Here is a 12,773-nt window from a genome sequence, read left to right as displayed (position 1 = left end):
ATAGTGCTCTTAACGAGTTTAACACGTCGCCCAAGGGCGAGTGTCGGAAGATGTTCGCGGAGCTGAATTCGACGATCGATGACCGATCAAGCTCGACATACGCGGACGCACAAGGTTCGGAACCTGTAGCCGGAGACGAGTCCATGGTTCCGATGACATAGATGTCACTCAAAGTTGAGTCTGTGTGCGGCTCCAACGCCGTTGAGTTTGCGTCTTCCGCGGCGGGGTTGAGCTTCCCGTCTTCGGATGGCGCGATCTGCTCTGGATCTAGGGCCAGAGCAACTACAGGTACTATCTCCTGCATATGGACCGATGATAGATTTACGCCATGTTCACCGTGGTGGCAGGGAGCAGCTGGCGTGGTCTCGAATCCGTCAAAGATCAAGTCTCCACGGATATCTGAAACGTAGTTCAAGCTTCCAAGTCTGACCTGGTGGCCAAGGGCGTAGTTTTCGATCTGCTCCAGATGGCCAAGAGAGTTGGCCCGCAGTGCGAAGCCGCCGAACATGAAGATCTGTCCGGGGAGGAAGACTTCCCCTTGGACAGCGTTGTTGTAGATGATTGAAGGAGCCATCAAACCTTTTGATGACGACATAGTGGAACTCTCAATGAAAGCACCAATGTCGGTGTCAAAACCGCGGATCTCGGGTAGGGAGTCCCAAACTGTGCGTCTGAGGTTGATGGTAATAGGAGGCGGGGGACACAATATTTACCCAGGTTCGGGCCCTCTCTATGGAGGTAATACCCTACTTCCTGCTTGATTGATCTTGATGGATATGAGTATTACAAGAGTTGATCTACCACGAGATCGTAATGGCTAAACCCTAAAAGTCTAGCATATCTGACTATGATTATCAGGATGTCTACGGACCTAGCCCTCCGGTTTATATAGACACATGAGGGATCTAGGGTTACATAAGGTCGGTTACAGAGAAAGGAATCTTCATATTTGGTCGTCAAGCTTGCCTTCCACGCCAAGGAGAGTCCCATCCGGACACGGGTAGAGTCTTCGGCCTTTGTATCTTCACGACCCTTCAGTCCGGCCCATATCCAATAGGTCGGGCTCTCGAGGACCCCTTAGTCCAGGACTCCCTCACCCGACCCACCCCATTGCGGCCCATACTCACTCAGAACCGGCTCGTTTCAGCCAAGGAGGAAATTCAAACGGATCGCACGAGCCGCCGTGATCCCGATCGCCGGCATTCCCGGCTTGGAAGCCGCGGTCACCGCCGGCGCCGGTCTAGCCACCGCCCGGCGAGCGTTCTTTCTCCTCTTAATGACTATCCACGAATTCAGGCGAATCATATCAAAAAGCGTTAGGTTTGGAAGACTTACCTTAGGGAGGGGGCCCTTCCATGGCCTGATCGCCGTCTTCGCCGTTCTCCGATGAACCATACGACAAATCATCTCCTTCTTCTCTCCCGCGTGAAGTCCTATCCTGGTCGAATCATCAGGGGGCAAGACCTTGTCGACCGTCGTCGCCACTTCCTCTTCGTCGTAGCCGGAGTTGAAAAACTCGCAAATGAGGTCCGACGGTGTCGGTGACGGCGGAGATGCCGCCGAGAACGCATTTGCCTCCCGGTCCGCATCGTCCTCGTCGGCGTCGGCTAAGGCCCAGAACCGGCCCCCGACTCGCCTTCGATCGCCGGAGGATTGGGGCGGCGCACCCATTGTCGCCACACTGGTCGCCCCCGCAGTCGCCATTGGCATCAATTGATTTTTTTGCTAGCTCCAAGTGCAGCCTCAGTCGGATCTGAGTGTATCTACGCAGTGTCGTGCGAACGTCGACTACATGAAACTTCATCATGTTTGGGCCTAGGGTAAGGCATTGTGGAGTAGTAATTAGATGATGGGTTGTGAGAGTGATATAAGCTTAAACCCTAATTTATGTGTTATTCCGTAAGAGAATGATTTGGATCCATATGTTTCATGTTATGGTTAGATTTATCTTAATTCGTATTCCGTAGTTGCGGATGCTTGCGGGAGGGGGTAATCATAAGTGGGTTGCTTGTTCAAATAAAAACAACACCCTAGTACCGGTCCACCCACATATCAATTTATCAAAGTAGTGAACGTGAATCAACTAAACACGATGAATATGACTAGATGAAATTCCCATGTATGCTCGAGAACACTTTGCTTAATATAAGAAGTACTCCCGGCTTGTCCTTTGCAATAAAAGGATTGGGTCATTTTGCTGCACCTTATTATTTTGGTTACTTGTTACTTGCTAACAATTATCTTGCTATCAAACTATCTGTCACTACTCATTTACAACACATGTAGAGAATAACTTGTTGACACCGCTTATCAAATCTTGCTGCTCCTCGTTGGATTCGATACTCTTACTTATCGCAAGAGCTACGATTCATCCCCTATTTTTGTGGGCCATCAACGATCTAAAGACATTGCCATTGCCCGTCGTCATCAGATCAAGCCAGGATCTAGATTTCACCCCGAAGAACCAGTCCGAGCATATGCAGGCAATGCCTTCAACAACATAACTACATAAAAATATCACCATTGACAGGTATAACCAACTCGGGTTTGACCTAGGCTTTCACCTCTGAGCCCTAGACCGGGTGCTCGAGTAGCACCGCCGTCGACATCTCTCTTGTGTTGTCACCACCGCTATTCTGCGATCGCATCAACTACATGTGATATGCGGCCGTCTTTGATGCAGGAACATCCCTCTACGTCAAGCCACCGTTCATAGTTTGCATCTCACTATCAAAGCCAACCACCATATCTCGAGCGAGGAACCCTCACGAAGACCTTTCTGTGGCCACCACAATCTGTAGTGAGGTTGCCGCCGCGGGAACACCGAAGACAGAGCACACCACTGTTGATTATCACCTTGTGGGAGAGAGCTCTGCCCAGATCCATCGACCGAGGGGCCGATATAGCTAGAACAGGAGCACGAAAGGCAGATCACCATCGCTAAACCACGAGGTGCACATCCACCATATCGGCGCCGCGCGTCCCGACCGAAGCCCTGCCTTGCGTCCCGACGACCGTCGCTTGGGAGATGCCGTAAAGCACACCCGAAGCCGTGCCACCTGGAAGCCACCGCCTGGAACAAGAGGCCGCCGATGGCCTAGGCCACTTTGTCTTTTGAGCGACACCATACCTCGCTGGACTGACCTATCCCGACGACCACGTGAAAGAGGAAATCCTGCCACCGCCAATCACCGACGAGCTTTGCTCGGCAGTGTTTGCCGACCGCGGGAGGAGGTGGCCGCGGCAGTGCTGCGTGGGGTGCTCGCGCGAGCCGCCTCTTGCAGACGACACATGTGCTTGATCCGGGTTTTTTGGGGAGCAACACTCGGACTTTCTACCCATCCAATTTCATTCCTTTGCAGATTAGAAGTGTATGTTGCCAATGTATAGGGGCGTTTCAAACAAACGAATTATGTGGTTCCATAGGGCACTACTGGTATCTAGAAGCTTTTTGGGACGCAGGGGTGACTTATTCCTGTCCGCTAATTAGACCCACCTGACACACACCAAGATTTTGCACGACGTGTCCCACTCACATCTTCTTGTCACATTGATTGGATTTGGCTTGACCTCACGTGTTTCTCGCCAAACCACTATTATTATTATTAACAAACCCTAGCTACACGCTACTGTTTAGCTGCATGTATAAAGCGCGGCCTTTTATGGTTGGAAAACAAGCGCAAAATCAGTAGGAGCAACACAGGCATCACACGAACTGTACGCAGCGCCAGCAGAAATTGAGGTCATGCCACGCAGCAAGCAAAGAAAATAAATGTTTCATGAAATAAGTACTTATATTTTAAAGAAAATAAGAACAATATACGTATATGTCTAACTAAAACACGAGCATTGCTATACACTGCTGTATGTACCAGAGCAGAGAGGATGATCCCGCAGGCTAGTTAAACGAGACGAGAGTCATGCATTTTGTAGCATGCGGTAGGCATGTATGTGATGTCCGTTGCGTTGTGCACCAGGTCTTTGTGGTTCTCACGCGTGCGACCTCTATATATATCGCCTCGCCCCTCTCTGCTCGCACATGACTTCTCCCTCCTTGCCTCCTCCTCCTCCTCCTCTTCTTCTTCCCACCCACACAGACACAGGCAACACAAGGTTTTTCCTCCCCTCTCAACTACCCAACACGCTTCTCGCCGATTTCATTTCACGACATTTTCCTCCCGATCTTCATGCCAAAGCTTCTCGCCATCGCCATCTTGCCGTTTATTTTGGTCGTAGCCAAGCACTGAATCTTCAACGCGCTTGCCGTTTATTTTGCAGAGCGGCGAGGGAGGAGAAGGAAGAGGAGCGGGAGATGGCGGGCTGCGGTGAAGCCAAGACATCATCGGTTTCCATGGATGAAGAGGTAAGCTCCCCATAGCCTCTGTATTGTCTGCCGGCGGAACAGTGATGCATGATCGATGATTACAATTTTCAAGTTCTTCTTTCGGTAGTCTCCGACATCCCTGCGACTTGCTTGCAATGGTTTCCTTGGCTGAGCCTTCTGAATTATGGGAGACCTGTACTAGTTGGTAACTTGGTAGAGAGATGGGTGGAGTGAGTAATACGTTTAGATATTGGCTGTACATGAACGCCATTGATGCATAACAGAGAAAGCTTGGGAGTTTCAACTAACGCAAATTAGGAAGCTGTTCTCAGTCAGTATTATCCCCCTGTGCCCTGTCCCTGTCCGGCCTACCTCTCTGACATAGATATGCAGAGTAAGCCCGTCAACTATCTCTGTTCTCCCATGAGCGTGTCACCTGTTTGGCTATGTAATTTCTCCTTTTTTCTGGCAGCCACTAAACAAAATGGTTAGCTTGTCAGTTTCCTCATACTAAAAAGTTATTTGGGTGCATCTTAAGTTGGAACTTGAGTGTACTAGAAGCGCTTTTAATCCACAAAACTGCGGTTTTAACCATTGAGAGCAAGTTCCTAGAGCGCATCCCATTACCTAACGCGCTCGCGCTCCTTAATGAAGAAGACGCTCTTATCCTCTGCACCCACTTAGCAAACCTGCAATGTCCTAATCTGAGTATTAAAGATGGATTCTGCACCATCGGTTACCGCAAGTGCATCTATAGGTTACGTGCAACCATTCCAGATTGCTCCTACTGACACCACGCGCACCAACATTTGCTAACGACGTACCGTACCAGCAAGGGACTATGAAGGGCTACGCAGTCTCATGTCTGCGTGCGACTCAAGAATCTATTGACCGATCAAAAGGCTGTGAAGGAAACAAAGGTGATGTGCGTGCGCGTCCATGATGGCTGACGGGCCACCGCTTGTCTGCGCACGCTGCTGCTGTCACACTTCCACTGACCGCCACACTGGCACTGCCCAAGCAAGAATCTCCCACCTGGCCTGCCTGCGTCACCTCTGCAGCCAGCTCCATGAGCTAGCTACGTAGTAGAGTACGAACGAACAAACACCTGTGCTGTGGTACCTTCCCGTGTCAGCAGCAGTTCACCACGGCGCCAACAAGTCGACACGGCGGCGGCAACGACCCCTCCGGTCAGGATCGATCGGAGTCGGACCCTTTGCGTCGCTATCGTGGGCTCTGTTGGGGGATCGCCATCGCTAGATCGCTCACATGTTTTTAGCGCCTTCTCGTGGATCGGAGGCGACCACGTCGATTGCCATGATTTTGCTGCCGGCTTGGCGCCCTCCTGTCCGGTGGCCGCGAAAAGTGGGTTCGTCGTGAACGCTGCCGCTTTTGGCCAAATCTTTCGGCCGTCCGTCGGTTTCGGCCGACTGATGCCGGCCGGGGACATGGCTGGGTGCGTGTATCATGCACGCCGTCGCGTCGGTCGGGATAATTGTCTGTCCGTGTCATGTACCCTGAGCAGACGGATAAGCCTGCGTGCATGCATGCGTCTTTCTTGCGTCCGTCCAGGGAAGCTAGCCGAGTGTGTCGCGGAGCTTTGGAACCTGATCCCGTAGCTTTTTCCCTCGCGTTTGGCGGAGGCCCTGTCTCTGCTCGGTCTCGGATATTTATTTTCTTCTGATACTGATACAGTGTCTTGTTCTTCTTCAGGCATGCGGCTTGGAGAAGAAGAAGTTTGGCGGGATGGCGCCCAAGAAGCCTCTCATATCAAAGGTAACAGCGCTAGCTAGTAAATATAGGCACTGTCAAGCATGGAATATCTATGGGTCTCTAGAAGAAGACGTTTCCTTGATTTGGTCTGGTTGCATGCTAATGCTAACAATGCAGGACCATGAGCGTGCCTACTTCGACTCCGCAGATTGGGTCCTTGGCAAGGTCAGACAACACAACACAACACAACAACTTCTCTCACTTACTTATTCAGCCATGAAAAATCTTCATTCAGAATTGCATCTGACCATGCATGCTTACTCGATCTCCTGCCATTTTCTCCAGCAAGCTGCAAACAGCAGCTCAACGGCTGCAGTCGAATCGCTCAAGCCCAAGCTCAAGGTCAGTACAACAGCGGGAAGCTTCAGCCCAGCTGAACGATACTGTCAGTCAGGTCTATTTAGAAACAATAACTGATGCTATTTTTTTTTCTGCTTTCTTCAGAGAACTCCTCATCCCCAGCTTCCCCCTCGCAAGCCCACCTGTGCGTCTGGCTGAGACATGAGGTAAGAGGAAGAAGCCTCAAAGTCGCAGGATTTTTCGCATTGCAGATTCACCTACGTGACAGTTGTTGCTTCTTGTGGTGCGTTGCAGGGGTCACAATGCAGCAGCAACCAGCAGGTGAAGAGCTCGTAGGGAGGATGAGCTCGGATTAATGTTGTTTAGCTGCTCCTGAATTCGTACTGTAGGAAACAACTTTGCATGCGAATTGGCTTGGCACTTGCTGCCTCTATGTCTGTCACAAGTCATTAACCGTCGCTATCATGGTTATTGAGTCGGATGGCATTTGCTGTTTCAGCAACCCTGCTACTATATTCGCCCTAAAATAACAAGCTCCATACAAATAAAAACCTAAGAACTGGTCAAATTTTACTCTTTTCAGGATTAAACTGAGAAACTAGTATGCGTTATACTAGTAGTTATGTCTATCATTGACTTGCTATATGTCGTGCTTTAGTTATTTTGTATCACATGGTTGCTGACTTAATTGTTTTGCCTAATGTGTCGCTAACTTGTAAGATATCCGTATACACTCCGAACTGAGTAAAGATACCATCCGTATTTGTATTCGAGTAAGATCCGCTTTGGGTTTCGTATCCTATTACATCCCTAATCGCATTTGCAGTTAAAAATTAAAAAATAGAACACGCGCATATGCTAGGCATTATCCGATCTTCGGTGACTAATTCTACTTACGTTTTTATCGGAAAAATCTACCTCATGATGCGATTAGTATGTCCAAATACATAGATTTTCAAATTTTAAAACCTATACTATCAGATTAAAAAATTGCAAAAGCAACAAAAAGGTACTTCCTCCGTCCCACAACACAAGACGTTTTTACAACCTATGTTAGCTTGCAAAAGTGCCCTGTTGGAAATATAAGCAGTTTACCGAATAATTTTATTAACAGAAATATTAGATAAAGCACGACTAGTATAGAAATGATAAAACAAGTCATGCGATTTGACAAATAGAAGGTAAACAACATCTTTATATATGAATTGTAACTAAACACATCTAGAGCAGACAGTATAGCAAGTTACATATATGAAATAGAGTCTAACATATCTAGGGCAAACACTAGAACAAGGAACTGTAGCAGGGCCTCTAATAGAAAGAGGAAGAACACGTACGGGACAGCAGCAGCAGAAGCGTTGGACTTGGGGTCGGTGTCCTCGCAAGCCATGTCGTCGAGGAGGTTGTCGACGTCGGGGAAGTAGTCGTCGAAGTCCGGGGCGTCCGTGACGAAGAAGTCAGTAGTCGCGTTGAGCGCTCCCAAAAAACCTTATCACCATTCTCCCGTACATGACTCAAAGAGGTGAAGTTTCAGAGGCCTACTGTCCCGACCTGCGGTGCACGCTGCAAGCCGGCATGGGGAATATCGTAGCAGCAGCGCAGTGCTCAGGAACTTTGTGGTGAGAGAAAGAGGATCTTCTGGTGCGTCTTTCTGAGAGGAGCGACCTCCCTTTTAAAGGCGCAAGAGAAGGAGGCGAGAGGCTGCGCCGGGAGCTGAAGGGAATGAGGGAGACGAAACGAACAGACAGCAGGCGAAGAGGTGCGTCGTTCGTATTCAGGGCCTGTTCTGAAGTCCTCCCAACTCTCCCAACTCCAAAAATTTTGCTTCTCAACCCAGCTTCTCACTCCGTGTAGCAATTCACATCCGTTCGGCAGCAAAAACAGCTTCTCTGTCGTCACTTTGGGCTGGTAGCGGTTGCTCACATGTCTAACGCCATATTGGGTTGGGTGGAAATCGTCCCATGGGCCAAGCATGCAGCCCAAAAGAGATGGAGAGAGGTGTTTCTGTACGAGAAAGGAGCCACGAGCTAGTTTTGACGAGGAAAGAAGAGAGGAGAGAGACTAAACGAAACGGTATGTTCACTTTGCAGTGGCAAACCACATAATTTCAGCCAACTCCACGTTTTGAAGGATTCCTTAAGCTGCGATTTCCTAACTTCTTCAACTCCACGCTGATACGTCTTCAATGTATGTATAATTTTTTATTGTTCCATACTATTATATTATCAACTTTGAATGTTTTATATGCATTTATATGCTATTTTATATGATTTTTGGGACTAACCTATTAACCCAGAGCCCAGTGCCAGTTTCCGTTTTTTTCCTTATTTTAGAGTATCGCAGAAAAGGAAAATCAAACGGAGTTCAATTGACCTGAAACTTCACGGAACTTATTTTTGGAAGGAAAGCAACCCCAGAGACTTGGAGTCCACGTAAGGGAAGCTTCGAGGAGGCCACGAGGTAGGGGGGCGCGCCCACCCCCCCTGGGCGCGCCCTCCATCCTCGTGGGCCCCTCGTGGCTCCCCTGACGCACTTCTTCCTCCTATATATCTCCATATACCCTAAAACGATCAGGGAGCACAATAGATCAGGAGTTCCGCCGCCAGAAGTCTCCGTAGCCACCGAAAGCCAATCTAGACCCGTTCCAGCAGGGTCCATGACGAGGAGGGAGTAGTTCTCCCTCGGGGATGAGGGTATGTACCGGTAGCTATGTGTTTGATCTCTCTCTCTCTCTCATGTTCTTGAGGTGGTACGATCTTGATGTATCGCGAGCTTTGCTATTATAGTTGGATCTTATGATGTTTTCTCCCCTCTCTACTCTCTTGTAATGGATTGAGTTTTCCCTTTGAAGTTATCTTATCGGATTAAATCTTTAAAGATTTGAGAACACTTGATGTATGTCTTGCCGTGCGTATCTGTGGTGACAATGGGATACCACGTGACTCACTTGATGTATGTTTTGGTGATCAACTTGCGGGTTCCGCCCATGAACCTATGCATAGGGGTTGGCACACGTTTTTGTCATGATTCTCCGGCAGAAACTTTGGGGCACTCTTTGAGGTTATGTGTTGGTTGAATAGATGAATCTGAGATTGTGTGATGCATATCGTATAATCATACCCACGGATACTTGAGGTGACATTGGAGTATCTAGGTGACATTAGGGTTTTGGTTGATTTGTGTCTTAAGGTGTTATTCTAGTACGAACTCTAGGGTTGTTTGTGACACCTATAGGAATAGCCCAACGGATTGATTGGAAAGAATAACTTTGAGGTGGTTTCGTACCCTACCATAATCTCTTCGTTTGTTCTCCGTTATTAGTGACTTTGGAGTGACTCTTTGTTGCATGTTGAGGGATAGTTATGTGATCCAATTATGTTATTATTGTTGAGAGGACTTGCACTAGTGAAAGTATGAACCCTGGGCCTTGTTTCAACGTATTGCAATACCATTTATGCTCACTTTTATCACTTGCTACCTTGTTTTTTATATTTTCAGATTACAAATACGTTTATCTACCATCCATATACCACTTGTATCATCATCTCTTCGCCGAACTATTGCACCTATACAATTTACCATTATATTGGGTGTGTTGGGGACACAAGAGACTCTTTGTTATTTGGTTGCAGGGTAGCTTGAGAGAGACCATCTTCATCCTATGCCTCCTACGGATTGATAAATCTTAGGTCATCCACTTGAGGGAAATTTGCTACTGTCCAACAAACCTGTGCACTTGGAGGCCCAACAACGTCTACAAGAAGAAGATTGTGTAGTAGACATCAATCTCTTTTCTGGCGCCGTTGCCGGGGAGGATAGCGCTTGATGGTATATCTTTAGATCTTGCAATCGAATCTTTTTGTTTCTTGTTTTAGCACTAGTTTAGTTTATAAAAGAAAACTATAAAAAATGGAACTGAGTTTACCTCATACGCTTCATCTTTTTAATATCTTTCGTGAGTATGATGGGAAGGAAAATTGTGCCAAAGTGTTAGAAGAAGAATGCATTAAAATGTTTGGCACTAAATCTTTGAATGATGAGCATGATTGCAATGTTGTTAGTATGAATTCCTTGAATATCCATGATGCTAATGATATGCAAAGCCACAAGCTTGGGGAAGCTATGTTTGATGAAGATGATATTTTTTGTCCCCCAAGTTTTGATGAGAAAATTTATTATGATGAAAGCATGCCTCCTATTTATGATGATTATATTGATGAAAGTGGATTTGGAGAGGTCATGACTTTATTTTGTGATGAATCCACTATTTCAGAAGAGGTTCCAATTGATTATGAGAACAAAGTTGCTATCTATGATGATTATTGTTATGACTTGTATGCTATAAAGAATAATGATATCCATGAAACTTGTCATCATGATTTTAGTTTTCAATTGGATTATGCCTCACATGATAGTTATTTTGTTGAGTTTGCTCCCACTACTATTCATGAGAAGAAGTTTGCTTATGTGGAGAGTAATAAAAATTATATGCTTGTAGATCATGAAAAGAATGCTTTAGGTGCTGGTTATATTGTTTAATTCATTAATCATGCTACTGAAAATTGTTATGAGGGACGAATATATGCTTGTAGGAATTGCAATAATATCAAGTTTCCTCTCTATGTGCTTAAAAGTTTTGAAGTTATGCTTGTTTTGCCTTCCTATGATAGTTGATTATTGTTCCCTTAAGTTGTTTGCACACAAAATCCCTATGAATAGGAAGAGGGTTAGACTTAAATGTGCTAGTCATATTCTTCATGATGCTCTCTTTATATTTCAATTCTAATCTTTTATGTGAGCACCATTGAAATCATCATGCCTAGCTAGGGGCGTTAAACGATAGCGCTTGTTGGGAGGCAACCCAACTTTATTTTTGTTCCTTGCTTTTTGTTCCTGTTTAGTAATAAATATTTTATCTAGCCTCTATTATAGTTGAGTTTTTATGTTTTAGTTAGTGTTTGTGCAAAGTAGAACCGTTGGGAAGACTTGGGGAGCGTCTTGTTGATTTTGCTGTAAAAAACAGAAACTTTAGCGCTCACGAGAATTGCTGCCATTTTTTATTGGAGAGTGCTATTTAGTTAATTATTTTTGAAGATGATTAATAGATAAATTCCTCAGGTCCAACAATTTATTTTAGAATTTTATGAGTTCCAGAAGTATACGTTTGATCCAGATTACTACAGACTGTTCTGTTTTTGACAGATTCTGTTTTCTATATGTTGTTTGCTTATTTTGATGAATCTATGAGTAGTATCGGAGGGTGTGAACAATAGAGAAGTTGGAATACAGTAGATATTACACTAATATGAATTTATAATGAGTTCACAACAGTACCTAAGTGGTGATTTATTTTCTTATACTAACGGAGCTTACGAGTTTTCTGTTAAGTTTTGTGTTGTGAAGTTTTCAAGTTTTGGGTAAAGATTCGATGGACTATGGAATAAGGAGTGGCAAGAGCATAAGATTGGGGATGACCAAGGCACCCCAAGGTAATATTCAAGGACAACCAAGATCCTAAGCTTGGGGATGCCCCGGAAGGCATCCCCTCTTTCGTCTTCGTTCATCAGTAACTTTACTTAGAGCTATATTTTTATTTGCCACATGATATGTGTTTTGCTTGGAGCGTCATTTTATTTTATTTAGTTTTGCTTGCTGTTTGAATAAAATACCAAGATCTGAAATTCTTAAATGTTAGAGAGTCTTCACATAGTTGCATAATTATTCGACTCCTCATTGATCTTCACTTATATCTTTCGGAGTAGTTTCTCATTTGCTCTAGTGCTTCACTTATATCTTTTTAGAGCACGGTGGTGGTTTTATTTTATAGAAATTAATGAAGTCTCATGCTTCACTTATATTATTTTGAGAGTCCTAAACAACATGGTAATTTGCTTTGGTTATGAATGTAGTCCTAATATGATAGGTGATACGTCCATTTTGCATCATGCTTTTATATCAATATTTATTGCATTATGGGATGATATTACACATTATGTCACAATACTTATGCCTATTCTCTCTTATTTTACAAGGTTTACATAAAGAGGGAGAATGCCGGCAGCTGGGATTCTGGCTGGAAAAGGAGCAAATATTAGAGACCTATTCTGCACGGCTCCAAAAGTCCTGAAGCTTCACGGATGATGTTTTCCAAATATATAAAAAACATTGAGCACAAGAACTTCACCAGAGGGCCACACCCTGCCCACGAGGGTGGGGGGCGCGCCCTACCCCCTTGGGCGCGCCCCCTACCTCGTGGGCCCCCTGGTGGCCCTCCGGTGACCATCTTCTGCTATATGGACTCTTTCGATGGGAAAAAAATCATAAGCCATCTTCTCGGACGAAACTCCGCCGCCACGAGGCGGAACCTTGGCGGAGC

The 12,773-nt window shown here is 45.9% G+C and overlaps 1 protein-coding gene across 2 annotated transcripts; it reads left to right on the top strand.

The window, feature by feature from the left end:
• Positions 1–4,005: 4,005 nt before the first annotated feature.
• Positions 4,006–7,026, top strand: LOC119285476. Of its 2 annotated transcripts, XM_037564759.1 has the most exons (7): positions 4,007–4,113; positions 4,279–4,363; positions 6,038–6,100; positions 6,215–6,262; positions 6,383–6,439; positions 6,542–6,603; positions 6,692–7,026. In XM_037564759.1, the coding sequence occupies exons 1-6, from the start codon at positions 4,040–4,042 to the stop codon at positions 6,593–6,595; spliced, it is 381 nt and encodes a 126-aa protein (XP_037420656.1). In that variant the 5' UTR covers positions 4,007–4,039; the 3' UTR covers positions 6,596–6,603; positions 6,692–7,026. The 2 variants fall into 2 exon arrangements, with proteins under 2 accessions (XP_037420655.1, XP_037420656.1); XM_037564758.1 differs by having other exon boundaries at positions 4,006–4,113; positions 6,038–6,262.
• Positions 7,027–12,773: the final 5,747 nt, after the last annotated feature.

The sequence above is a fragment of the Triticum dicoccoides genome, chromosome 4A (genome assembly GCF_002162155.2).
Source record: "Triticum dicoccoides isolate Atlit2015 ecotype Zavitan chromosome 4A, WEW_v2.0, whole genome shotgun sequence".
Lineage (NCBI taxonomy): Eukaryota > Viridiplantae > Streptophyta > Magnoliopsida > Poales > Poaceae > Triticum > Triticum dicoccoides.
Note: the sequence above shows the minus strand (reverse complement) of the source record. Positions and strands in the feature narration are given on the sequence as shown.

Excerpts from the sequence above, each read along its gene's own strand:
- LOC119285476 (XM_037564758.1), top strand. The coding sequence starts at position 4,040 with ATGACTTCTCCCTCCTTGCCTCCTCCTCCTCCTCCTCTTCTTCTTCCC. Across the intron at positions 4,114-4,278 it reads ACAGACACAGGCAACACAAG|AGCGGCGAGGGAGGAGAAGG; the intron begins GTTTTTCCTCCC and ends TTTATTTTGCAG. Across the intron at positions 6,263-6,382 it reads CAGATTGGGTCCTTGGCAAG|CAAGCTGCAAACAGCAGCTC; the intron begins GTCAGACAACAC and ends CATTTTCTCCAG.